We start from the raw sequence: 27,549 nt of genomic DNA on the forward strand, positions 1-27,549 counted from the left end.
GTGTCAAACAGTTCTCAACTAACTATATCCTGTATGAATATCATAAAAATCGGCGTGTTACACTTTGGCAATGTCTCCTGTCACACTTTTGAGACCTTCCAGTAAACGAAGATAGCCAAACTAGTTGGAAAGGACGTATACAACTTTCCTTCGTCGAGTTGTTCCAACCCCTAAGTGAAATTTCCATGTCATCCTCGGACGATTGATTGAACGCATAAATCAGCGTCGCTTGAACATTTATTATAGAATGGAATACACTTGTTAGTCTTCGACTATTGTGCGACAGTGTCGAAACTAGTTCTACTTAGTCACCACGCACTTTTGAGACCTTCAAATTCTAATAGGCTGCGAACTCGTGAGAAAGGACGTGTACAACTTTCCATTGGCGAGTCGTTTCAACGCCTAAGTGGAATTTCCATGTCACCCTCGGACGATTGATTGAACGTGTAACGGTGGTGCATCGAACGTGTCCTATTCTTGAACGTGGTTAACGCTTCATTATCATAATCGGCTGCAGCAGCAAAGGTTGCTGAAGAAGAAGCCGAAGAACGAGAATAGAGGGACGCTATCTGGCATTGAAGATCATTGTGTACCGTTCACAATATTTACGTGTATGTAGCACACTCCACAGAAAATTCCTACGTCTGTTTATTTTATTAATTTATGAATGAACAAATTCTAGATGAAAAAAGTAGTTGAAGAACGAGAATTGGGGACGCTGTCTGGCATTGAACATCATTGTGTACCGTTCACAATATTTACGTTTATGTAGCACACTCCACAGAAAATTCCTACGTCTGTTTATTTTATTAATTTATGGATGAACAATGTCTAGATGAAAAAAGTAGTTGAAGAACGATAATGGGGGACGCTGTCTGGCGTTGAAGATCATTGTGTACCATTCGCGATATTTATGTTTATGTAGCACATTCCTTAAATTTCTAGGTTCGTTCATTCCATTTGTGAGAACTTCTAGATTAAAAATAAAGTGGGTATTCCCACCCTCTCCTCTGCTATTACACTCTGGAGAGTGTATAGAACCCTGTGTGCAAGAAAAAGAATGGAGGGAAGCTATCTGGCATTGAAAATCGTTGTGCACCGTTCACAATATTTACGTTTATGTGCACATTCCTTAAATATTCCAAATTTTGTTCATTCCATTTATGATAACTTCTAGATGAAAAGAAGAAACCGAACAAAGAGAATGGAGAGACGCTATCTGACATGGAAAATCATTGTGCACCGTTCACAATATTTACGTTTATGTGCACACACCTTAAATTTCCAATTTTGTTTATTCCATTTATAAGAACTTCTACATTGAAAAATAAAATGAGTATTCCCACCCTCTCTGCTATTACACTCTGGAGAGTGTATAGAACCCTGTGTGCAAGAAAAAGAATGGAGGGAAGCTATCTGACATATAGAAAATCATTGTGCACCGTTCACAATATTTACGTTTATATGCACATTCCTTAAATATTCCTAATTTTGTTTATTCCATTTATGATAACTTTTAGATGAAAAAAGGAAACCGAACAAAGAGAACGGAGGGACGCTATCTGGCATTGAAAATCATTGTGCACCGTGCACAATATTTACGTTTATGTAGCACACACCTTAAATATTCCTAATATTGTTTATTCCATTTATAAGAACTTCTACATTGAAAAATAAAATGAGTATTCCCACCCTCTCTGCTATTACACTCTGGAGAGTGTATAGAGCCCTGTGTGCAAGAAAAAGAATGGAGGGAAGCTATCTGACATATAGAAAATCATTGTGCACCGCTCACAATATTTACGTTTATGTGCACATTCCTTAAACTCCTAATTTTGTTTATTCCATCTATGAGAACTTCTAGATTAAAAAATAAAATGAGTATTCCCACCCTCCCAGCTATTACACTCGGAAGAATGCATAGAACCCTGTGTGCCAGCAACGGAAGATCAGCCTCGGGAGAAGCCAGCTTCACGACAGTGACTTTCCGAGACCGGGTGGTCCGTCGACCACCTGCCCTGGAGAGCTCACCCTCTGGGTCTGGCATTCCTGCGAGAAGAGTGCACCGAGAGGACACCCGCCAGTGTACGGAGCCGAAACACCATGGCGTGTTCGGCGAGGAAACGGTCGAAAGAGACCGAGAAGGGGTAGAGACGGTAAGGTGTCGGGTGCGGGGATGGAGGGAGGGAGGGAGGGAGGAAGGGAGGAAGGTAAAAAGCGGCGCGACGACATCGTATTGATTCGGTGACAGATCCGCGCGTACGATGCGGATGCCTCGGGTTTTTCGACGTGCGAGAAACGCGCGCGGCTAGCAAGACCAGAGGCTACCGTCAGGCCCTGACGCTTTATATATAGAGGCTGAGCCACGAGCAGACAGGCCGTGCCGCTTAAATATAGACGAAATGCAACGGGGTGTCTCCCGTGCGAGCCGAGGAGGGACGCACGGCCTCGTGCGAGGGTGCGCTCTGCCGGGTTAAATAGCGTGTGGCGGGTGGGTAGCAAGCGGGTTGCCGGGTGAGCAGGTTGAACAGGTACATATCATAGATGAGGGGTGTGTGTGACAGACCGGCGCGGGGATCCTCAATGTCAGAGCAGCAGAGGACGGGTCAAGAATCCGGGGACCCTCCACGGTGGTTCCCCTAGTGGCATACACGCTCGGCTAACCTAAATCCGCTCATGGCCGACAGACCCGATTTTCCACTAGACGCTCTCCACCCTCCGCCGCGCGAAACAACCCGGCGGCTGCTCTATCAACAAAACGTCGGCCCACTTGCTACACTTTGCTAGACCTATAGGGACTTCGTGAGAGACTACCCTCTCTGTTAGCACCTGGAGCAACGACCTAGTCGAGGACCGCTCCGAAAATTGAGATGATGGCTCTAATTGTGGCCGGCGAATTTCGCGGTGCAAGATCACGGGCGAGGAACGCGGATAAAAAGAGACCGATACGCGGTGGGAGTGGGGCAGGAGAGCAGAGAGAGTCCCCGTGTGTCTACGCAGGGAATAATCATGGCCGACGCGACACCGCGTCGTCTGCTAGCCATCGAACGGTTCGAAACGTCGTCGTGGACCGTCAGACAGCGAGAAGGAAGAATACGATGATCGTGTACGACGAGCGAGTAGCATCGTCGTGACATTGCGGGCTCTGGACGGGCGAGCCCGAGTCGTGACACGAGCCTCGCTAGATAAAAACAACACGGGACGAATAGGACAGCCGCCGAGAGACACAGTCGAGAGGGACGGACAGAGAAGGACAGAGTGAGACGGGAGTAGCGGTGTGTGCTGATACACGTAAATACGCGGAGCCAAAAGAAACTTGAACAGAGGCGGACACACGTCGCGAGCACACGCGCGCGTGTAACGTTAAACGGATACACCGTCGTGTCCTCTCTATCTCTCTCTCTATCTTTCTGTGTCGTCTCTCTTCGACACCGTTCTCCCTGTAGTTTCGACGATGTCGTGTATAAACATGCACGGGTAGAAAGAAACGTTGTTGCACTTACTTGCCCAGCTCCTCCTTCAGGTCGTAGTTGTCACTGAACCGCGTGCAAGCGGTCGGAGTAGCCATGCCGAGGTATCGCGATTATTTACCGCACCAACCGAGGAACGTAAGCGCGAGAGCCACTGCCGGCCGCCACTACCGCACACGCTAGGGGAAACTTCGCTGGTCGAATTCGATCAATAGAGGGGAACCGCCGCGGCGCTGCTAGAACAGCGGGTAACGCTCGGTCCGCGGTGAGGGATGGGGAGGGTGTTCGTTCGTTCGTTCGTCGGATCGGGCCGGGACGGGCCGGGCCGGACACAGGCAAGAGGGGAGGCGAAGTCGGGATTTTCTGTCCAAGGGAGACGTGCGTTCAACGTTGGCCACCGACGACGGTCGGGCGAAATCGCGGCCGTGCCAGCAAATATTTGCGGGCAACCGACGACAAACCGTCTCTCTCTCTCTTTCGCGTTCGTTCTCTCCCTCTCTCTATCCCCTTTCTCTCTCTCTTTTTCTCTCTATCCGCGCGTCGTATGTGTCTTCTCTTTTCCACGACGCGTCCGCACTGCTCGCCGGCAGACCGTCGACTGACTCGCGTAGTGCTGCCCCCCGCTGGCTATGGCTCCGCTCTGCCTCCGCCGCTCTCTGCCTCCCGAGCAATGGCGCAGACCGCGGTGCGTGCTCTCCGCCGTTTCTCGGTTCCGTTCTACTCTCTGTTCTCCTCTGCTCCGGTTCCCTGCTTCCCTCACTTGTACACCGCCGGCAATGGCGACACAACCACTAACCACGTACCTGCACAGATCAGCCGTATAGAGGAGGGCCGTCGCGACAACCACGACACGTCGCGGTTTTTCGCGGTTCCTTTACCGACCGCGATCACGTCGGTTAAGAAGAATTCGTTTCGAGGAGGAGGAGGCCTCGCGGATTATTCGCGCACACGTGACCGTCGAAACGCCACACGTGAAACGCTCTGACATTTATTGTTCTACCTCGATTGCGACGAGATTCAGGAAGAATTACTACCGACTACCGCGATTTCCGGTTGGGGGATCTTATTCGTACCCGGCACAGGCTTTGGATTAAGTCTGTGTAACGATCGGTTTTCAAATTGAGAGCAATAATGTCCGCTGAGGGCGTATCGGGACCATAGATTTTCGAACGAGATCGGTACGAAACGACGGATATCCGGCTCCTCTATACGGTCCGCGGTACCTGGTTACGCGATGATTAACAGTGGTACCACCCCCGGTCGAGTCGGCGTGGCCAACCTGCACGAAATAACCCGAGGGGATGCACCACGAATTTCCAATGATTTCCGTAACCACGCTTTTTTCACCGGTCGTTATTCAGCAGTCGTTTGCTCTCTGCTTCGTTACCGGATCTCTCAACGTCGACGTTGATGTTTTGCTGTCTGTCTCTCTCTCTCTCTCTCTCTCTCTCTCTCTGTCTCTATCTTCTTTCTCTTTCTGAGGGCGTGTTTTCGCTGATTTCTCCGGCAGACACCAATGAATTGTTGCTACGAACGCAAAAGCGGAGAGAGAAGAACCCGAGGATACGATCCAACCCCACGCGGTCACGTTCTCACGGTTACGATCACTGAAAGGAGTTGCGTACCGTCCCTGGTCAGACGGGATAACGCGCACCGACTCGATTCCGCATGTCCGACATAAACACGAGATTTACTACTGGCGCATACGCCAACCGAACCCGACGGAGAGCCCCGGTCTGTATCGCTTCGATCGGCTTTCTGGCGCACGTCCAATTAGAACGATTCAACGAGCATAGATCTTGAGGAATTATTAGACGAACGCGGTATCCTAGGAATATCAATTTTCTCGGCACCACGCCGCCCGGCGTCACGATTTTCCCGCGCGTTTATTGGCTGCTCGCCGCGACCGAAATATTCGAAACGACCGTTCGAATTCTGCTGATGTTGACACTGAACCGACCACGGTCAAATTCACCGGTTTCCTATTGCGTGGTTATTGACATTAGAAGAACGTTTTCGCAGGAGACGACTGAATTGACTTCTTTATTTAACACTGAACCTACCAAAAAATCGATTAAATTGTTTTACCTTGCAGAAATGAGAAAATTGCATTTACTTGGACTGTGTACGACTTTTATTATAATATATGCTGGAATAAAGAAATTTATTGAAACATTTCCTATGGAATTGTTCAAATTTGCATGCAAACGATTTTTTGTTATCAAAAAACCTATATTGTATGAAATAAAAATAAAAGAATAACAAAACAAACGAACATTTGAATCAAATCTGACCAAAATATCCTATATTGTCTAAATTTTGATTATTATTCTTATATTTTCCAATTGTTAAAATGTAAGTGGGGTAATTGTTTTCCAATTTGGCTTCTAAAGCTGTCTACAATCACCCACAATATTTCAATCTCTTTGTTCCAGCATTTATTCAAATAGTATATGCATATATTTAATTTTGCATTCAAATATTATGGTAGAATAGCCACATCCAATCAAAGATAAAACAATAAAATCAAGCTGGAAGTTTGTATTCCTTAATTACCATTTTGCTGAAGATAAGTAACGATGATTTATGGACGAGAGTATTGTAATACACTCTGAAAACCGTACAAAATTTAAGTAAATTCAATATTCTCACTTGTATATGTTTAGTGTTAAAATGACGATCGTCAATAGACTCTTCCACACGAAAGGATAGAGACAACTAACGTGACCTAACACGAAATAGACAAGAAACTGTAGATCTTCGGCGTGGAGTTTCGAGTGGCGATGGAGAGGGGGTCAGGTCGCGGAATTCGAAAACCCATGGTGTAGGTAAAGTTTCTGTTTATATGACCTTAAACTAGAACACGATTACACTTCCGTCAGTAACAATGCGTAGCTCGTAGCACGATTAAAGGGAACGTATCAAATTTCACTGGTTCCTCTTAAATACTGTACAAAATACGACTATATTCTAAAGAATTCGATGCGCGCCACTCGCCCCCACGGGCAATGGCGGACATCCGTATCGGTAATCGATGATCCTCGCCTCACAAATCCATTCGATTTTCTTGACGAGATGAAAATTTATGACACTCACAGCTTTTCGCACACACCTCGCATGCACATAAGTCTCTCTAATAAGATACACGAGGCGAAACGATTATCCTGATCGCGATACACGGCGACAGTCCTCGTAGTCTCGTTGGAATAATCACATTGAACTGAAAATGCATCGTCCCCGTCGACCTGATATGAATATGAACAACCCTAAATGCACTGTAACCCGTTTCGGAGAAACAGCTCTCGTCCACCTCCGTCGCTAATGATTCGATGTAAAGTGTGGTCCAAACGAACTAATCCTAAGAGCCGCATAAATGCGCGCGCGAGCGTAAGAAATATCTGCACCTGCTAGATCGTGTGTAATCCTAATACGATCGTTAAGTACATAGAGTATGGATCGATCTTTAATCCCATTATACATGTATATACAGGACAGCCCAGGTTTAGCGTACCAAACTTTGTCAATGTATTCTTTGGATTGAAATAGAAAGATAAATGTTATCCAAGCATAGGTTGTTGAACGGTCTATGAATGTTACGTTGAGAAAGAGAGTAAAAGAATATATTGACAAAGGTTGCCACACCTCAAACTTGTGGCAACCTGTAGATATACTGTATTCTATCTTGAGATAAGATAGATGAAGATTGTCCCTATAATGGGTATTCGATCATCGAATTCGATAGCGACAATTGGACATGGAATATTCCGCATAGATGGTCCGAGGAGGTTTACTCGACCGTGACCGATTTCGCCAGATTCCTAGGACAGTCGACGTTGCAGCCGCGCAGAACCGCAATGTGGAAGGATAACAATTGCATTGGAATCACTGTGAGAATTCCCTGCAGGCAGTCGACCGTCTTCGGGATCTCTAGGACTCTGTCCGCGAACGTTTTGGTCTCCTCGTCACCCTCCTCGCAAACAACAATCGGCTTACCGTCGCGGGCCGTCACCTGCTGCAGCGCGTTCATACATTTCTGCAAGAAATCGATAGATTGACCGATTATTTCATTATCCGGAATACCTCTTTTGTTTCGTTTATTGAAATTCTACCGACCACGTAAACGGGGTCCCTCATCACGATCATGATGACTGGCATGGAATCGTCGACGAGAGCCAGTGGTCCGTGTTTCAGCTCACCCGCCATGATACCTTCGCTGTGCATGTACGTCAGCTCTTTCACTTTCTGTAAACACAATTTCATGATCTCGTTAACATATCAATTCAAGATTGATCACTAGACTGCGGATGTTTATGAAATTTTCAATTTTTCTAGACGAATTTTAAGGAAGTCGAATAAAATAGAATCATATTTCCAGTGGTAGTAGCCTTTGCAGATTTGAAATAAATAAAAATTGTACCAGACCCTGCCGAATTTTATACTCTACCCTCTTTTGAAAATTTTCAATGGCCATAAATGCATAGAGATCCGCAAACTAAACATTTTCTAGCTCAATTGCAACTAACCGGACTGATATAGAAATTCATTTTGTTCGTTAATATGTTTAACACGTTGAAAATGATATAACAGTATTTTTAAAATCTTCTAATGTTAATATATAAATGCATAAAATCCGCTGTCTATTGAACACTGTAGATTAGCGACGGTGAGGACCTACCAGAGCGCCTTCCATGCAAGTGGCGAAGTTGTATCCCCTGCCCATAATCAACAGAGATTTGTGTTGGTACAGGGACTTGGCCAGCTCCTTCACTTTGTCGTCCAGCTGCAGCACTTGGCGGATCAGCTTGTCCAGGTTCTTCAGTCCTTCGATGATCTACGGATACAAATTTGTCGATTAGAATCGTCGATAGATAAATTTCAGCGATTTCAATCTATCAACACGTACTTCTTGGCGTCTCGTGCCAAGGGAGATCCTGTCCTCGCTCATGACCAGAGCGAACATCACGAGAGAGATGAACTGAGAGGTGTAGGCCTTCGTACTGGCCACACCGATCTCTGGACCAGCGTTTATGTGAACACCGCAGTGGGACTCGCGACAAATGCTGCTACCCACGGTGTTGGTGATCCCGACGATCAACGCTCCGCGTCCTTTGCAGTACCGCAACGCCATCAGGGTGTCTGCGGTTTCACCTGTGCCAGTAGGAAGCCAAAATTAAATACCTATTTATCTACTAAACCTAGTTTAATATTGAAGACCCTGCTTTCAGTGAATCTACCTGACTGAGAGATGAAGAAGCAAACATCGTCCCTGAACACAGGAGTGTTTCTGTCCAGGAAATCGGAAGCCAGCTCGACCATAACTGGCAACTCTGTCAGCTCCTCCAGCAGCTGTCTGGTAGCGATAGCAGAATGGTAGCTGGTTCCACAGCCGATCAACATCAGTCGTCTGCACCTCTTGATCTCGGGAATGTACTCCTAGAAAGGTAGGAAATAGGTACAATAACGCATCTATTAGAATACTGCTATAAAGTAGGAGATGGAGTGGCCAATCAACTTGTATTTCGCCATACCTTGATGCCTCCCAGCGTGACCGAGTTGTCCCTGAAGTTCAGGCGACCTCTCATGGTGTTCACCACCGACTCAGGCTGCTCGAAGATCTCCTTCTGCATGAAGTACGCATAGTTGCCCTTCATGATCTGCTGGATCTCGATCTTCAGCGTGGTGATCTCTCTCGCATGAGGGTCGTCCATGCAACGACGTAGACGGTGGATGCTGAGCGCACCCTCTTTCACCGCAGCTACGTCATCGTCCTAGAAAAACGAATGGAAAATATTCAGCACGATGAAAAATCGTTTTCATGTTCTCGTTAAACAGATCTATTCCCCAAAGCTACAGCTTCTCCCCTCCCAAGGTCTGAAAACTTTCCTCCCCTCCACGTAGAAACGCATCCAACTTCCCCGAGTTACTCGAAGGCTGTAAGTTATTAGGGTAGCAAAGTTGCGGCCGGCCAAAAACTTTTCAATGGATTCGGTGGTCAAACTCCCAGAGCGTCTCAGGCCCGACGGAAACTTTTCAATGGAACCCGCGGACAAACTCCGCGAGTGGAGGGGGTGGAAACATTTGTCCACCGGTCTCTCATTGAAAAATTGATCGCCGCTCTTCGAGGGGGGTCTTCTGGTTTGTTAGGGGCGATTTACCTCCAAGAATATCACACGGTTCGTGTGCTCGATCACAGAGCTGGCGTCGGACGCGAAGAAATATTCGACCTCTTTGTCCTCCAGCGGCTGGAACTCCGAGGTGCTCTCGCTGCGGGGAATCACCGGAAGTTCCGGGTTGCGGCCGTGTGGACGGTGGTCTATCGAAAAAGAATACTTAACTGTCCCCCTTCATGGCTGCTCGCGTTTTCGTGGCATTCATTCAGAAATTCGCGAATCCAATATGTTATATATCCACTCTGTCCAATAATTGACTTCACTCAAAGTCCTCTAGCTTTCTTATATCGCTAACACAACTGAAGTACACTACCGCTCAAAAGTATCCACCCAGTCAGCCAGGCCTGCCTCGAGCAGACATCGAGCACTGCCTGCAATCGTACGGATGCCAGCAGATGGCGAGCATTAAGCTGTCAGGACGCGCTCGAAGATCAGGATGCTCGGAATCTGCTCGATTTTGGACAGCACACCCTGCCAGCATAAAGCGATACTTATTCGGACGCAGAAGTATCGCTTTTTGCTGGCCCGGTCTGGGTTAGGTCCTTCGTTTAAGAGGGCAGCACGGTCGCACTAATATGGCGGATGTGTAGTCAACCGGGTACCCACTAATATATATTACAAAATGTCTCTGAATGTCCATTCTTTACTCGCTAATATATTAATTTATAGTCTCGTAATGAGAATTTGTGCAAACATGTTAAATATAGAAAGGTTTTAAATAGTCTATACATTTAGGTTAACTACACAAGGGATATTATCCGTCGCCACATTAGTGCGACCGTGCTGCCCTCTTAAACGAAAGACCGAGCTGCCCTCAGCTTGTGCCACACCGTGCCAGCATAAAGCGATACTCATTCGGAAGCAGAAGTATGTTGTTCTGCTGGCACAGCCTACTGTCCAAAATCGAGCATTTCCACATAGGTAGTTCTTAACTTAAAACGTTAGATATTTCATAAGAAAGTAGTGAAGACTTTTATGCGTTGCTGTTCACATTTCGCAAGTGTCCGGATACTTTTGAGCGTTAGTGTATACGTATTATAGTGAGACAGAAGGGGTAGGTAACGTAGAGGATTCTCGCGAGAGATGTTCGTCTTAAATGCGGATTAATATACAATAATATAGGCTCCTTGGACAGAGTACACCAAAAACGGCACGACGCTGGTCAGCTAGAATGCAACGATGCAACGTGAAGTCTCTACGTCATCTCGCATCGTGCCATTTCCCTCGTTTCGCAAGCCCCACACCGAATTAGAAAAGTGACGGCGTATCGACGACGTCTCGATAACTCCGTTGACAGTGATACATAGTAACAAAGCATCCGCAGGTGTTCGTTAATCTGTTAATCTATTCCCCCGCTATGTATATTCACCCTAACTCGATTTGTTACACCGCAAGTTCTCTACGATTTTTAATTGTAATAGTAGTTAGACCAGTGGCGGGTTCAGCGGTAAGCGGACTGAGCGGCCGCGTGGGGTCCCGGGATACCATAGGGCCCCGTATTTCATTTGTTTACTTTTCTTTTTTGTTAATAAGTTTATGAGAGTTTTCTTCTATCTCTAATTTGAGTTTGAGGGCCCTAAGATTTTTACCGCTTGCGACGTCCACTTGACTCGAGCCGCCACTGAGTTAGACTGCAGATTATTGCGTTCTACCGGTTAACAGTTCAACGACCGTGATGCGACATCGTTGACGCAGGCAAATCGTGATTAGGGAGGTCGAACACGATCTCGTGGACCTTAAACGAAAGCGATCCCACAGAGATATACACCTGTCTGAAAGCAAAGTGGTGGACAGAAGAAGCCGTGGCCTTCGCTGAAAGATAAACGCATTATACGTACGGGTATGGTCACCAACACCTTCCTCAGGGTCCATCGAAGCAACCGGAAGATACGTGCAGAGAGAAAGACAGAGAAACAGAGAGAGACAGGCGGAAAGCGAGCGGAACCAAAACAGACGGAAGCGTACATGAACGTGATGTATTACCTTTTGTCTGCGCTTCGCCTTCTGCTCAAATATTCGATGCGGGGGGAGGTGGGAGAGACGAAAAAGAAAACAAAATGATTAGCAAACAACAAGTAACGGAACGAGACACGCATACTCGGCGGCAGGGACGTACGCTGAGCACCCTGCCGTCGTTACAATTACAAAGCTACGAACGCATAAGCTCTTACCGAGGATACGATAGACGAGAATTTCGATGGATTTCTTTCGATAAATACAGTTCGATGTGTACATGTATCAATATACGTGTATGTGTGTACGTTTCGGTAAACAAATACATAACAACATTCTGTCATGTTTTCCAAAGCGATCGCTCACGACGATTCAACAAATTTGGACGATCCGGGTGGACGAAAAGAAGCCAATGGTTACTTTGTTACTTTGTTATACAAACACGCGAGAAAGTGGGGAGAGAAACAGAGAGAAAAAGAGACAGACACAGTCGTTTCGGAAAGGCAGAAGATATATAAAAGGTGGGGGACTATTGTTCGGACGAATCTGTTTGTTTAAGAAACATAGCACATCTTCTTTTTAACACACTTATCGGAAGAATCAAGCGAATTGGTTCTGCATGCATTCCTCGAACGCTGGACCTTCGGTGCTTGATTTTTCAATAGTTTCGCTAAAGAAACGACTTAGATTTTGAACGGGAGAAATGCTTTCGTGGGGGAGGAAGGTCGAACGCCGAGAGGAGAAACAAGTGTAGAGTAGTGTAGTGTATATACCTTTGTTTACGAGTGGTTGTTCATCTGTCGAGACGAAAAGTTGGAGGAGAACATAACCGGAAGGTGTTCATGCAAAAGAAACATCATATAGTATCGACTTGAGACGGATTCACCAAGAAAATAGTTCGCATGCATCCAGAGAAACAGACAACGAATAGTAACTTAAGAGACTGACCCAGACGTTACTTTATCTCACACGACCAGAGATGTACAGGTCACCCGTTCTAGCTGTGATTATGCCACAAAACAGTACATCGATCGTTCCAGTGAATTGTACAGATTTTCGGAAGTTACTCAGCGTGAACAAAATACTTCGTTAGCATTCGTTCATTAGTCGTCATTATTAACACACAGATCTCGGTTACGTAGTTATGTCACTTCGCTCGACGACCAGCGGACACACTCAACCCTAGAAAGATCAAGCTCTTCTCAGCCCCTGAACTCCGTCATCTACATCGATGTTCTTAATACTTCAAAGACATCATAAATAGACTGTAGATCTTTATGCAAAATAACAAATGTTTGCATTGATTGCAGGACACAGGAGCCAAATAAAAATTGTATTCTTCTCTTAAATATCCTCTTGAGCTGAAACTAATATAATATATTGATGCCTTTAAATATTTTTAGCATGTCCGCGGCTTTAAATTGTACGTACCCGTCATAAATGCATAAAAACCGCAGTCTAATTGTAACGTAAACTTAATTAAACGAGATAATACAGTGCAACCTTCTGAATCCGAATTAATTAATGCTAAACCTTACATATACGAACTTTTAACAGAAGGCTATTATCCAAACAGCCTTGTACCCCGTCGTATTCGGACAAATGGTTATACTGTATATCTCTGTCGAGCTATGATCTTTCGAGAGCGGTCGTCGAGAGGTTACAAATGTATGGTAGCGATGGAATGATACCGTTTGGTGTCTCCTGGAAACATTCACAACCCCATACTCCACAAGTGAGAGCGCCGGTCGAGGTCCGAATCGAGACAGATGCGTGCTATTAATAATGGACGATTAGTTCCTATGATAGGCACACACGATAAAAGAAACCACGAATCTCCGGAGTCACAGATTTCCACCGAGCTGCCATACCAACCTCCTTGCAAGGAGAGACAGAGAGCGTAGATAGGACGATAGTTACCGGGGCCTTTTTCTCGAGAACATATTTAGAAAAGCGTTTCTAATGGGATATTCGCAGCGGAACACTGGTCCGAGCGGCCAGAAATAGCCTTGCGTGATCTCTCCGAATGTTTCATTAATTTATACCTTTCTCCTCGGTATGCTAGCGAGCTCTATCGAAGGCCCGTATCAGACGACAGACGTGTTACGCTAACTTACCTTTGCCGTAAAGAATCGGCACGTGATCGGTAGCCAGTCTCGTTTTCGTTTTGATGCCGACCAGCAACGGCGAGCCTCTTCTCGTCGCCACGCACTCGCCGGGGTAGTGCTTGCTCTTGAAGCAGAGAGCGAATGCGCCTTCCTGAAAGTGCGATCGCATCGTTACAATCTTAACTTGCTGTCGAACTGCACTGTACCTAACTACAGACTCTAAACCTGTGTCCAAACCAGTGACCATCTTTTTTGGAAGTATGGGCCATGGCTGAGGATTTTTTAATAGATTCAATCATAATCCAACAACCATCAATAATGCAAACTAATCATTTCGTTTGGGATTATTAGGTAAAAGAATTCGATACAGCCCAATTAACAAGCTCCCAGTAGATAATGTATTAACACTTTAGCGAAGAGTTTGAAAGAATTTAGGCACACACACACAGAGCAGTCCGTGAAAAACAAAGTTCTGGTCGTTTAAAAGGCTCTAACAGCGACGGTTATCACAGCTGTTCTAGTCGCCAGACATAATTTCTTAACACGTTATCTACCGGGTGTTATTCCATCTGTTTTGGAAGTATGGGCCATGGCTGATTTTGTAATAGATTCAATCATAATCCAACAACCATCAATAACGCAAACTAATCATTTCGTTTGGGATTATTAGGTAAAAGAATTCGATACAGCCCAATTAACAAGCTCCCAGTAGATAATGTGCTAACACTTCAGCGAAGAGTTTGAACGAAGCTAGGCACACACACAGTGCAGTCCGTGAGAAACAAAGTTCTGGTCGTTTAAAAGACTCTAACAGCGACGATTATCACAGCTGTTCTAACCGCCAGACATCTGTCTTCCCCTATGTCCCATTATTATCCACACTGACGCTCACCAATTGTTGTACAACTGCCTCGACGAGTTCACGGAACGAGTAAGCCGGATGCTGTACCCAGAGATGGTGAATGAGTTTTGCAATGACTTCCGTGTCGGTTTCACTTTCGAAGACGTAGCCCCTCTGGCGCAGCAGCGTCTTCACTTCCTTGTAATTGGTCACGATACCTGAGTGAAATTACATTTGAGCTGTCGTGTCTCCGAGTTTCTATCGTAAAGCGAGAACTAAAACGAAGAAGCTTTACCATTGTGAACGACGACGAAAGAGTGCTCGCTGTCGGACCTCTGCGGATGTGAGTTGACTTCCGATGGGACGCCATGGGTCGCCCAACGTGTGTGCGCGATGCCCACGTGGCTCTGTGTCTTCGCATCGAAGTCGATGTTGCTGCCTGGAAAATTCATAAATAATCGACCGGCCATAGGAGGTTTAAAGTTCAAGGTGCAATGGCGCGATACCCACGGCTAAAAATTTCCTCCTCGAGCGCCTTGACTTTTCCTTGTTTCTTGATGATCGAGATATCCTTGCCGTCGACGGTATCCAGAGCGACTCCTGCAACATTGGAGAGAATGAAATAAAATTGATTTTTGGATCGTTGGAAATCCCCTTAAGGGGGATTCCTGTTTTCGAAATTCTAGCAATTTTTTCAGAGAAATTATCGAACCTTTTACGTTGGGATTTTATACACGTATTTACTGGTATTTAAACTACACGTGCGATTTTTTTCAAGTAAAAATAATAAAAACTACACGACTTTTACATTTTTTTTAAAAAGTAAAAAATTAAGTTGTTCGTTAATCGGTAGACTACGGATCTTTTTATGTAATTATGGCCTTTTAAAATATTCAAAAAATGCTATACGAAAATTAAGATCCCGTTTTATTCCACTTTCTTAAAATTCGTCTACAAAAATTGCAAACCGCATCAATATTTTTTAAATATTTCTCGAGGGAGTAGATGTTTCTCCGCGATTCTCACCTGCCGAATCATAGCCTCGATATTCCAGCCTCTTCAGGCCGCCAACCAGCAGCTCTAGGATCTCCTTCCTGCTCTTCGGGGTCAGGTAGTTCAGATACGCGAAGATTCCTGCGGAAAATCGGAACGAGAATTAGAACGAAAAATTCCTCGTAACAATTCCTTGTTGGACACGCCATTCGTAAAACTATGTGCACGTTCTGACATTCTGATCAGGTTTATCTAGCAGGTAGTCGACGCTTTCGACGATCCATTAATCTGCGCCGTTGACTGTGTCCAACGGGGTCGGATAACACGTGGCAAGTAAAGGCTTAGTAAAAGTAGACCTTCGTTTCACCTATGCGCTTTTCTCGGAGGCGTTCACCGCGCGAAGGTCGGCGATGAAACGCGGAAACTTTCGATTTATCGACACGGCCGCTTTTGCTCACCCTGACACCGACACCCACTGTGCCACTGTGCTACGCTGCGAAAGTCCACGGACACTCGCGATACTTGGCGAATCTACTTTTATTAACTACCGCGACCCTTTATTGCAACGAAAGCGACATACCTTTACAATCTTATGTACTAATACGCCATTTTAGAGGATCTGCAGAATCGTTCGCACAACTTGCACAGTCGAAGCAGAATAAATTCTTTAAATTTTCTTTACGAGCGAAATCCTTAAAATTGGAGATACGCGATTCTATCAAAAAGAAATTCCTCGAATGTGCAACCACGTGGATCGGCTCCGGGTCATCGAAACGCGAAATTGGTTCGGTGCAATTCGCGATACATATAACGCGGGCAGGTGAAAGGGAAAGCGTGCCTGTGAATCGGACAAAACGGTGGTTAGAACGTGTGTATATCTGGTGTGCAAAAGGTGGCCCATTCTACGGTTCCCTGTTCTACGTCGGTCATTTTTCTCTCTGCCGTCCGTGGCCTATCGTTAGCGTATCAATTTTCCGCGACACAGCGACCATAAACGACTGGAACGTGTATCGTTACGTTATTATCCCGCCACGACAGTCGATCGGATACACGCGGATAGTATTTAGTAATAAAGCCGGCGGAATTCAAGAGGATCGTGTTCGAGACGATGTCCTCGGCTTAGAAAGACATCAGAGTTCGCTCACACGGTTACCTCTCGCGTGACCTTCTTTCTGCTCTGTTCTAGTTGGGGTCACTATACTGCAAACTGTGCAAACTCTTTAAACAAAACGAGTAATCCAGACTGCATCCCATAATTGACTTCAGTAGATTTGAAGATGACTGCTCAGCAGATACCTTGATAAGCGGAGGATGTTGATGAGAAGATTTGAGTACGAGGTAGCAAGTATGGTATACGTTAGAGATCTGTGGGAACGAGAATTGAGGATGACGATTGAGGACGAGGATTGAGAAGACAGTAAGAGATTAGAGGAACTCTAAGTTCAAGGAACTCGAGGATCAAGGACCTCAAGGAACTCGAGGAGCAAGGACCTCAAGGAACTCGAGGAGCAAGGACCTCAAGAATCAAAGACCTCTAAGAATATGAGGAAGAAAGTAAGACACACGTTAGGGACCTCTAGCAACCAGAAAGATATCAGACAAATGTCCAAATGACTCTAGAAAAAGATTTTCATTCAGAGGATGGAGATGACAGGAACCCCCAAAGAGGCTAGAGGAACTCCAGGTTCAAGAGACTTTAAAGACATGAGGGCGAAAGCAAGACACACGTTAAAGACCTCTAGCAACCAGAAAGATATCAGACAAATGTCCACATGACTCTAGAAAAAGATTTTCATTCAGAGGATTGAGAAGGCAGGAATCCCCAAAGAGGCTAGAGGAACTCCAGATTCAAGGAACTTTAACAACATGAGGAAGAAAATGTGACACACGTTAGAGACCTCTAGCAACCAGGAAGATGTCAGACAAATGTCCAAATGAATCTCGAAGAAGATTTTCATTCAGAGGATGGAGAAGACAGGAATCCCCAAAGAGGCTAGAGGAACTCCAGGTTCAAGAGACTTTAAAGACATGAGGAAGAAAGTAAGACACACGTTAGGAGCCTCTAGCAACCAGATAGATGTCTGACAAATGTCCAAATGAATCTCGAAAGAGGAACTCCAGGTTCAAGAGGATGGAGAAAAGTCAGGAAGAAAGTAAGACACACGTTAGAAACCTCTCAGAATGTGATGAAGCGAGTACGTTACGCGTTCGAAGAGCCTAGGCAGATCCCTGGCAGGATCCAGGTCCCGATCTCGGAGCGTCATCCAACATTCGGAGGAACGTTTGAATGTTTGAAGGTGGAACCTACCGCCCATCGCAGTGGAGCGAGCACAGATGATCGAAGACTCGTTGTAATAGCACCCGGTATCGATGAGCGAAGAAGAACCGCGACTACCATGCGTCTAGAATTCGATTCCGATCAAAGAGCCGTCGATAGACAAGACGGAATGATCGGCTCGCCGTCGTGATCAAGTAGATCATTTGACGTTCGATAGGGGCATCCCAGGATTCACGGAAATCGCGCGGCAGGTAGGGGGGATGAAAAATCGTCCATTATTAACAACGTTATAATCGAAGAAAAGCGATCCCAGATAACGCGTTTATCCCGATAGCGGTGCAGGTCTATCGCAAGGTCTCCGCCAATCGCTCAACGAAGTCACAGCTAGATTTACCTTAGCGTCGATCCGATTTTTGTCAAAGCCTGCCGCAACTTGTGTACGAAAAAATCACCAGCACATATCGAGCGGATGGTTACTCAATTCATCCAATTAATCAATTACATCCAATTAATCGATTGCATCCAAGCAAACACTTCGGAGATAGGCGGTCTGTTTCATAAAACGTGAATGGACATTGGCCGGAAGTTGTTCTAACTCGATCGATAAGGAAACGCGATAATGATCTATTGCAGATAGCAAGGATTTTAAACGGCGAATCGCGGTTGCACAATGGATCCGTGTGTCGGAAGACTTTTATTCCTGATCGATACCGCGTAATCAACGTGTTCTTATCGGACGATCCTCGAGCTCGGCCGATCCGCGCCGAAGCATCCATTTTTCTAGATTCTCGGAGAAGTGCAGGTGAAAGGGAAACCGAAAACTCGCGGAGGAAGACTCTCGACGAACGGGTTGTCATATCGGTATTTCATGCGTCTACATTACTTTCTAAATGTTCAACGCTGCCGAAAATGTCGACGTTAATGAAATTTAATAAAAATTATGTTCGGAACAAGCATTTAAAAATGAATATTTTGTGAATATAATTTTCTTTTGTGATCCCTGCCGAACTTATTTAATATTTCTAAAAAATTGTTGTTTTTAGATGAAAAGCACCCGTTTACCTTGACGGTGCATACCTCATTTGGAACGACGGTTCGTCATTTATTAAGCTAAACGTTTTAGCCTGCAAAAATGACAAGGCTCTGTTCATTTAGATTTTGTGCAATTTTTAACACAATGTATGCTTGGATAAAGAAATGTATCGAATCAATTTCCATGTAAGCAACTTCATAATTTCAATAATTGCAAAATGAAGAATATAGAACCGGTTACTTGACCGGCAGTGGTAAGTCTAGTGTCAAAAATCAACATTCTACGAATCCCATGATGGATTATCGTTTATTCGAAAACCGAACATGATTTTTCAGGCAGAAATTTGTTAAACAAAAGTTAGTCAAGATTTATCGGTCTACAAATTCTGTAAAAAACCCAGATCAATATACATATACATATTTCCGACTGCATAACATTGTAAAACTTCCAAACGGTGCTAAAAACTTCATGAACCCTGTGTGCCGTGCGTTGGCCTTCGGCGCAGGAAATTCTTGCGCGGATTGTCACTGCTGTACGAATTCCGGCGGAAACGGCTGCGACACGAGCAAAACGACCCTCTCGAAGAGGACGATCGCTACGAGAGTGAAAGGAGGGTCAGGAATACTGGCGATATCGATTTCTTGAAACACTGTTGCGAAGAGCCGCGTTCCAATTGCCGGTCGCGATCGACAGACATTCGCAACTGCTTCGATCCCCAAATCATTTCACAAACCCTATCGCAAAGAAACCAGCAATTTCCTCGAAGAAAAACTAGAGGAGCGGAATTTCGAAACGGCAAACAATGGGTCAAATCGACGTTCTAGCTGTTCACGCCTATTTCACCATTATTTCAATACATAAAGACCACATTAAATAGGTCGTTGGATTCGTCTTGCAGTCAGCTATAACATTATTGAATGAAAAATATATAGTTATAAATAAATAATGAAGGTGACCACAATTTTTTATAAAAAAAAATTATTGAATTTTTTTGTATTGAGATTTGTAGAAGACTGTGCACTGATTACTTTTTATATGAAACATTTTTTTTGTCACGCCACCGGAAATGTCTGAAAACTCGTGTGAATAATGAGTAATTTGGCCACGATTTCGATCGAACTCACCACTGTGCGCGTGTCACGCGACGCTTTAAACTATCATAACTTCGGAGTTAGGATTAGTTAGGATCTAAATTCTGCACGATCTTTTAGAGGAGATCTTGCCGAAAATATTCCACTGTGTCAGAATGACAACTTGATTCCTTGTCAAAGGTGAAAAACTTTAACGATTTTCCTTAGTTGACTAAATATTTTCTTTTATAATAAATTATGAACAATGATGATTAGTTCCTAGTGCGTTCTCAACATAGATATACATTCTTCATATAAAAAATAATTGGTCACTTAATCTTCAGTACACTGAGAAAAAAATCCTGTCGAAACAAAAAAAATATATGTTGATTCAATAAGATGTACTATTGAATAGTGCCAATATCATATGAACTTATTTTAATATTTAATACTATTGAATTTCAATAGCACAAAACTCCGAATTTCCGTCAATCATATAAGCCAGGCCTGGGCGCGGTTGGCTCGGGGAACACATGTTGCAGCTTCTCCTCTTCGTTTGGTCGGCAAGTCAGTCCCCACCACGGTCACTCCGACTCTTCCCTTAGCCTTAGCCTTAGCCTTAGCACGAGCACCCCCACGAAATTAAAGGAATTGGTAAATGCCGCTAGTTCCACAGCTTCGGGCAAGGGTCTTATGTGCGTGTACATGTTTACATAGTAGTGGTGAGTAACCTGCCGGTGCAGCATCGTGGGGGTGCTCGTGCTAAGGCTAAGGCTAAGGCTAAGGGAAGAGTCGGAGTGACCGTGGTGGGGACTGACTTGCCGACCAAACGAAGAGGAGAAGCTGCAACATGTGTTCCCCGAGCCAACCGCGCCCAGGCCTGATATAAGCGAATAGCTTGACATCAATGTTTTCAAAAAAATAAGATATGGCCTGAAACCAATTCCAGTATAAATCAATACATTTCTCAAATTTTTTTAACAACATATCTGATTGAAGGAAAAAGAGAAATATTACGAATAATAATGTACGGTATTGAATCGAATAATATTTTCAATCATTTCATGATAGACAATTCAAATACATCACGATTTGCTTCTTTTCATACTATTGAAAAGAATACATTGATATTCATTGAAGTAAAAAAATTACAATAACACGGGTGTTATTGAAGTAACTACTTTTTTTTCTCAGTGTAGGTTTTCCAGGACATCATTATGAAGAAAAGGAATTTTTTCGGTGATAAATTCGTATCTGAGAAAGTTTGATCTTTGAACGTTTATTGTAACGAGAGTTTCGAATAGCTTTAATTAATATTATCGTTTTCGAATGTAATAGACATTTAAGAAACATTGTGCATTCGTTAAAAAACGATATGAGGACTTTGAGTTTTTAGCCCGTGAACAGCTAGAACGTCGATTTGACCCACTGTGCGGCATACCGTCAACTTACGGGACCGTGCAACTCGGTGCATATTCTGTATACACGTATATCGCATTATACTCCGTACTCTGTATAGCAAAATGCGGCGCAACTGCAACATGTTGCAACCGGCTGACTCAGCCGGGCGGAGCAACCCGTGTTCTCAAAGTTCACCGTTCTTTCTCCGTTTGTTTTTCCTGTCCCTCCGGTTTTCTAATCGACGCCCATGGTAACACCGGGCGCATGGTAAAAATGGTACAATGGGGTCTAATCGGGCCGGAGGATCGAGAGACGCGACACGTGTCGACAACGAGCCACGCCACGACCGCCGCCGCCGACGAGTGAAAGTTCTCCTCGTGGCGAACCCGATAGGGTGCAGCCGCCCGGCCACCGGACAGTTACACGTGACATTTAGACGTGCCCCCTCCCCCCACCCTTCCTCACCCCTGCCCCGCCATCGGTGTACACCGCACACCTACCACACAGGTAGATACGCGCCGAGGCCCCCTTTCTTCTCCCCCTCGTGTTATCCTCGACGAGGACTCGCGAATCCTTTCCCCGGCGACACCAGTTCACCTTTACCTTATCCGCGAAATCGAGACGAGCACTGCGAGTCTCACCGTTCGCTGAAATCCGAAAATCTCATTGTTCCACCCGGACAAGGTTTCGACAATAGCGAACGACAACAATCGGCCACGCCGACCGAATTGTTAGAGCCGCAGCACGGGCAAAATTCATTGTTTAACCATGCTGTGAACAATACCCCTTACAGTTCCGCTAAACGTGCATTTGCAATTTTGTGCACAATAAAAATCGTTTGCATTAATACTGCAAGGTATGGGAACCAGATAGGAATGTATTCCACTCTTTAATAGTTTTATCTTTAGACAGCGGATCTAAAAATAAAAATTGTCTAGCTGAGTTACAACAACCTGGAGTGAAACAGAAGTTTGTTTGTTCTATTAATACGTTTTATAGGTTGAAAATGATATACCGGTGTATTTTAATTTTTCTAATTTGTTTTCAGTTTTAAATTACGCTTGCTCAGATCTTAAATAAATCAATGAAGTCCGCAGCCTGATGATAAGGATTTGTCTAACCCTCTGCGTCCTAGGCTAGAGGGTGATCAAACCTCTAGATTCTAGAGTCAGCTTCAGATCGAGGCTTTGGTGTTCCTACCGAATGAAGAGGAATGCCGAATGACTTCAATCGACATCTCTTTATCGTAAGGACAGCACTGGTTTGTCCAGAAATCAGGATTGGCGCCGCGCCGCACCGTGCAACCCGGTTATTTTTGTTTACGCGGATTCCGGAGCCCGTGACCATTCGCTCAGGAATTCTATGAGAGATTAGGGGGACGCGCAGGTGAAAGGATTCCTCGCGTCATCTGACGAACTGCAGCGAAATTCTATTTTCGGAAACGTGCGGAATGTCGCGAGCACTCGTGTCCCTCGATTTTTAAGAATCCGTGCCCTGCTTTGAATGTAGATCCCCTAAGCTCGACAACGTTAGGATAAAGGATGTAACACTAGCGATAGGAGACGGTCTATCCTCTTTGTAGCACCGAGTAGGCGTGGCTTCTGTGCTCCTGGAGCTAGGACAGCTCTAGATAGAGCTAACTGTAGTTGTGTTCACCCTGGACTGTATATCCCCAAAAAATGTAGCTCCGCGATCTAGAGATAAGACCATAGAACTTGCTTCACAGTATTTATAAAATGTTCTAAGGAGGCGTGGCTTCTCATTGCTCCCAATTTTCAGGTCTAGATAGAGCTGAATCCTGAATCCTGAATCCAGAGCTGAAACTATGTGTATTAGAATGTCCTAAGAAGGCGTGGCTTCTTTGCCCCCAATTTTCAGGGAGCTAGAACAGGTCTAGATAGAGCTACCTGTATTCGTGTTCACCCTGGACTGTATATCCTCCAAAAATCTAGCTCCGAGACCCAGAGTTAAAGCTATATGCTTAGCAGTGTTTATAGAATGTCCTAAGAAGGCGTGGCTTCTTTGCCCCCAATTTTAAGGGAGCTAAAACAAGTCTAGATAGAGCTACCTGTATTCGTGTTCACCCTGGACTGTAAGCCCCCATAAATCTAGCTCCGAGACCCAGAGTTAAAGCTATGTGCTTAGCAGTGTTTATACAATGTCCTAAACAGGCGTGGCTTTTCCTTGCCCCCAATTTTCAGGGAGCTAAATCAGGTCTAGATAGAGCTACCTGTATTCGTATTCACCCTGGACTGTAATCTCCGAAAAATCTAGCTGCAAGACCAACAGTTAAAGCTATGTGCTTAGCAGTGTTTATACAATGTCCTAAGAAGGCGTGGCTTCTTTGCCCTCAATTTTCAGGGAGCTAGAACAGGTCTACATAGAGCTACCTGTATTCGTGTTCACCCTGGACTGTATATCCTCCAAAAATCTAGCTCCAGAGATAAAAGATTCAAGACTATAGCTATTTGCCTTGCACTGTTTATAGAATGTCCTAAAGAGGCGTGGCTTCATTGCTCCCGGTTTTCAAGCATGCAGAACAGCGCTCCGTGGAGCAAAGCCTATGATCATATGCCTACGTAGACGGATCCTAGACCCAGTAGAGTGATTCTAATGTAAACGCTAGAGATGATAGCGCAAATCCGCAATCGCAGAATGTAAACATGAAGGTCGTCAACCGGGGTAAAATGGAAATGGGTGTCCCCGGAAAACCACCGACGATCGAAAGTGAAATTAATAAAAACATGAAGAGCCAACATCGGGGCAACAATTCGCAAACGTGTTTCGCCGACGATTACAGTTTAATTCGCGATAAGACATGATCGATTATACATACTGGGTGTCTCTCGTTGACCTACAACCGAGCCGCGATAACCAGGATTAAATAATAATCAAGTAATTATCATTATTGTCGATACGTAATTTCTTATAGAAATCGAGATGCATCCAAGGATACCGGGGAGCAGCAATGAAAGTTATCGTAACAATGATTGCTCAGGTGTGCAGTTTATGACTTAAGAATATACGACGGACCAATTGTAAATATTTATCCATGAAATGGAAATCCTCTGATAACCGCGAGGTTGCTCTTTTTATTGACAACGGTGCTTTCATCTTTTAATGCCTAGCGTGTTGACGTGTTTACTCGTGGAAGCATCGTCGAATCAATGTCGCCAGATGAGGGGAGGGAGCGCGAATCGAGGGGAAACTGTTACCCCCTCTGTAGCGTACCGGCACATGCACGAATAGCATCGTAGAAGGTGGAGTGGGGGAAGAAGTCTTAAAGTATAAAGTCTTCTTGGAATATTTTTGAATGTTCCTCTCTCTACCGTTTCGAATAAGAAAAAATTATTTCTGCATCTAAATTATGTTGAAATGAAGTAATTTATTAATTTAATACTAAATATATGAAGATCACGAAACGTTTTAATAAGTAAATATACATTTCAAGTAATGTTTAAAAGTTCTTACTATTAATTTTCATTTCTAATTTCTACTTAAATTAGTTATAAATCTTCGATCTGTGCAAATCTGGGACTAATTCCTTTTGCACTATGATCGCAAACCTTTGCCGAATGTAATGATAGCAAAAAGAGCACTGGATATTACTCAATAGTATAAAAAACTTACAGTATCATTGATTATGTTCAAATATTAATAGCTATACTAATTTAGATTCTGTAATATTATATGTATAAGAATTTACACAATTTCCTCGGAACACTTGAAAATCGTTGATGAATGAACGCTCTTGACTTTCGATAACGTATTTAGAATACTTCACGGGTGTACAAATAAAAAATAAACAATACCGAAGCCTTATTCTTCAGACCTTTAACTACGTCGACCAGCAAAAATTTTACAACTTACGAAAAATTTTGAAATCGACTTTTTTCCGACTTTTCGGACCAAATACCCCACTGTGCGACACTCGGCGGAGAGGGGAGCGTTACGAGCACGTCGAATTCCCTTTCTTCGAATCGGACCGGCCGGGGAGACTAACTTTCGCCGGCGCCGATCAAAAACAACGTATTACACCGTGAACGAGTGACGCAAAATGCTTTCGTAATCACGGTGCCGAAGTTGTCGTGTTTCTCTAGAATGTGGCCCATCAGAATCACTTTTCGATACGCCACGTAAATTCCGGTGACGTCGATAGCCATTCCATTAGCCTCCGCACCCCTTCCTAAACTACAATTATCTATGGCCGACCGTGTTTCGCTATTCTCGGCACACGTTTCCGCTGAAATGATTAATCGTAGATAATATTCAAAACACACGAGCGAATTGACGTTAACGGCGAAAGATTAAGTCGAGGCAGCGATCGGCACTTTATCGGAAGCTCGCATAGTTCCTTATCAGATAAACGGTCGTGCATTCTAACCATTTTCTTTAATGTTTTGCTTTATCGTTGAGTATCTCATGTAACCTCCTTCGACATTGATTGTTTCAACAAACAATAATTACTGCCGGTCGATTCTAATCTAATCGGAATTCGAAAGTTTTCGATCAGATTGAAAATGGTTCTCACCTTTCGATCGCACAATGACGGGATGACAGCAAACAATTTCAAATTAGAGCACTTTCGAACGGAATTAAAACCGTTACCGGAAGTAGTCAACAACGGGAACTCACCGCCCCCTACGCGGTTTCGTTAGAATTTGAAAAAACGCGCGAAACATAGGTCGATTTGAATCGACTTTACCGTTCAAGCGGGAGAGGAAAGTGCATATCTTTCTTCGACTCGAATAGCAATGCAGAATTTTAGTAGAATAATTTAATACTCGGGTGAATAAAAATTTAATGAAAAAAGAAACAATATAAAAGAGAACATTCTTATTGTTAGAGAATAAGGCCCGCCACGCACATCCGTTTTTATAACGTTCGGCGACCGTGCGGTACCGGAATTGCGACCTGAAATACTATGGATTGAATTAGAATAACGTTAAGGAAAACGTTAGAAAAACTGATGTGTGTAGCAGCCTAAATCAGAATACATTGCAACAGATCACATACGGCCAATCGAGTTCGTTCAGTTCAAGCGTGATAACGAGTGTTAATTCGCAAGCGTCGTTAACGTCTCAACATTTTAAATGCGTGTCCAGCTGTCAACGATGTCGGCGATCATCGAAACGCAATTAAAGACTCGCGTGCCGGCTCTATCGCTGCATCGAGCTGTCAGAATCGAGATCCCACGGGATCGAACGCGCACACTTTCTCCCTCGAAATTTCTCTAACGAGCAATCGATCGATCCGACTGAGAAGATCTCGCGGTTCATTCGCAAGTGGATTCCTAAAAGGTTTCGTACTCACCGCACATGTTGTTCTCGATGGTTGAACAGCCGCCACGTAAGTAAGTTGGTAAGTAGGAGAGTACGTGAGGCGAAAGGCAGTCAGAATGTCACCGGTTCGGGTTCGTGGTAGTCTGGCCCACAGCGAAGCAGAATCTGAGCTGCAGAACACCGGCTCGTGGTTCTTATGATAGTAGAATTTCTCATGGGTGTGGGTACGATCACATTTACGAGACGTTCGTGTGTATTAGTACGCGATGATCGAGCCGTAGCAAGCCGTAGCGCTATTGACAGTAGGCAGAGTAGGCTCCATCAGGCTCCATCGTCTGCTGCACACGGAACGGTCCGATCCGTTGACAATGTGACGAAATTCGACGAGTCCTTTCGATCAGTATACACGGAACACACTGTACAATCGATGAAAACACGTCCTCTCGAACGAACGTGCATTCGAAAACGTTAGCCGCGGAGAAATGTTGACACGTCGTGAGCTACGACTAGCGTAGTGTCAGATACCCGCTTGTCATAACGTCATAACACGTACGATTGTTACCGATCGACCACACCGTTGTTCCCCCCTGTTGTATTTCCTGCTAGTTGAACTCTATAAATCGATGGGAATCGAACAAACTATCGGATAGATCAAGTCGCACTGGAATTTTTGGCATTCACTCTCTTGTTGACTTTATTCTTCCACGCACTGTCTGCGGATGGCGCAGATGGCGCCACCTGTCGCGCCGCTTCCCATCGATAATTTAGATTGCGACGAACGTTTTATATATTCTTCTATTTTTCGTTCGACAATACTGCGACAGAGAAATATTGTAAATAAATGCGACCGAAATATTGTAATAAATATGAAATACATGTATACATACGATTATACGAAATATACGATTATAATCGTAGTTTACTTGTTCGGGGGAAGGGTGATCGATGAC

At 44.5% G+C, this 27,549-nt stretch overlaps 2 protein-coding genes across 34 annotated transcripts in view; both read right to left on the reverse strand.

The window, feature by feature from the left end:
- Positions 1-3,838, reverse strand: part of Camkii (Calcium/calmodulin-dependent protein kinase II) — a 194,330-nt gene extending 190,492 nt beyond the window's left edge. For all 30 annotated transcript variants that reach the window (XM_076440404.1, XM_076440383.1, XM_076440402.1 and 27 more), the window contains exon 1: positions 3,504-3,838. In XM_076440404.1, the coding sequence (XP_076296519.1) occupies positions 3,504-3,568 (65 nt within the window). In that variant the 5' untranslated portion in view covers positions 3,569-3,838. The remainder of the gene's footprint in view (positions 1-3,503) is intronic.
- Positions 3,839-4,891: 1,053 nt separating this feature from the next.
- Gfat2 (glucosamine-fructose-6-phosphate aminotransferase 2) lies at positions 4,892-27,331 on the reverse strand. Of its 4 annotated transcripts, XM_076440355.1 has the most exons (15): positions 26,631-27,331; positions 15,569-15,676; positions 15,053-15,142; positions 14,838-14,981; positions 14,594-14,760; positions 13,711-13,852; positions 12,367-12,390; positions 11,624-11,644; positions 9,626-9,783; positions 8,999-9,238; positions 8,705-8,903; positions 8,374-8,618; positions 8,146-8,301; positions 7,584-7,712; positions 4,892-7,503 (listed from the first exon to the last, which is right to left on the reverse strand). In XM_076440355.1, the coding sequence occupies exons 1-15, from the start codon at positions 26,635-26,637 to the stop codon at positions 7,258-7,260; spliced, it is 2,076 nt and encodes a 691-aa protein (XP_076296470.1). In that variant the 5' UTR covers positions 26,638-27,331; the 3' UTR covers positions 4,892-7,257. The 4 variants fall into 4 exon arrangements, with proteins under 4 accessions (XP_076296470.1, XP_076296472.1, XP_076296471.1 ...); XM_076440357.1 differs by lacking the exon at positions 12,367-12,390; XM_076440356.1 differs by lacking the exon at positions 11,624-11,644.
- Between the last annotated feature and the right edge of the window lie 218 nt (positions 27,332-27,549).

Source organism: Lasioglossum baleicum, chromosome 16 (genome assembly GCF_051020765.1).
Source record: "Lasioglossum baleicum chromosome 16, iyLasBale1, whole genome shotgun sequence".
In the NCBI taxonomy this organism is placed as follows: Eukaryota; Metazoa; Arthropoda; class Insecta; order Hymenoptera; family Halictidae; genus Lasioglossum; species Lasioglossum baleicum.

Excerpts from the sequence above, each read along its gene's own strand:
- Gfat2 (XM_076440355.1), bottom strand. Across the intron at positions 14,761-14,837 it reads TTTCGTCGTCGTTCACAATG|GTATCGTGACCAATTACAAG; the intron begins GTAAAGCTTCTT and ends AATTTCACTCAG. Across the intron at positions 8,302-8,373 it reads TTGGCACGAGACGCCAAGAA|ATCATCGAAGGACTGAAGAA; the intron begins GTACGTGTTGAT and ends TTGTATCCGTAG.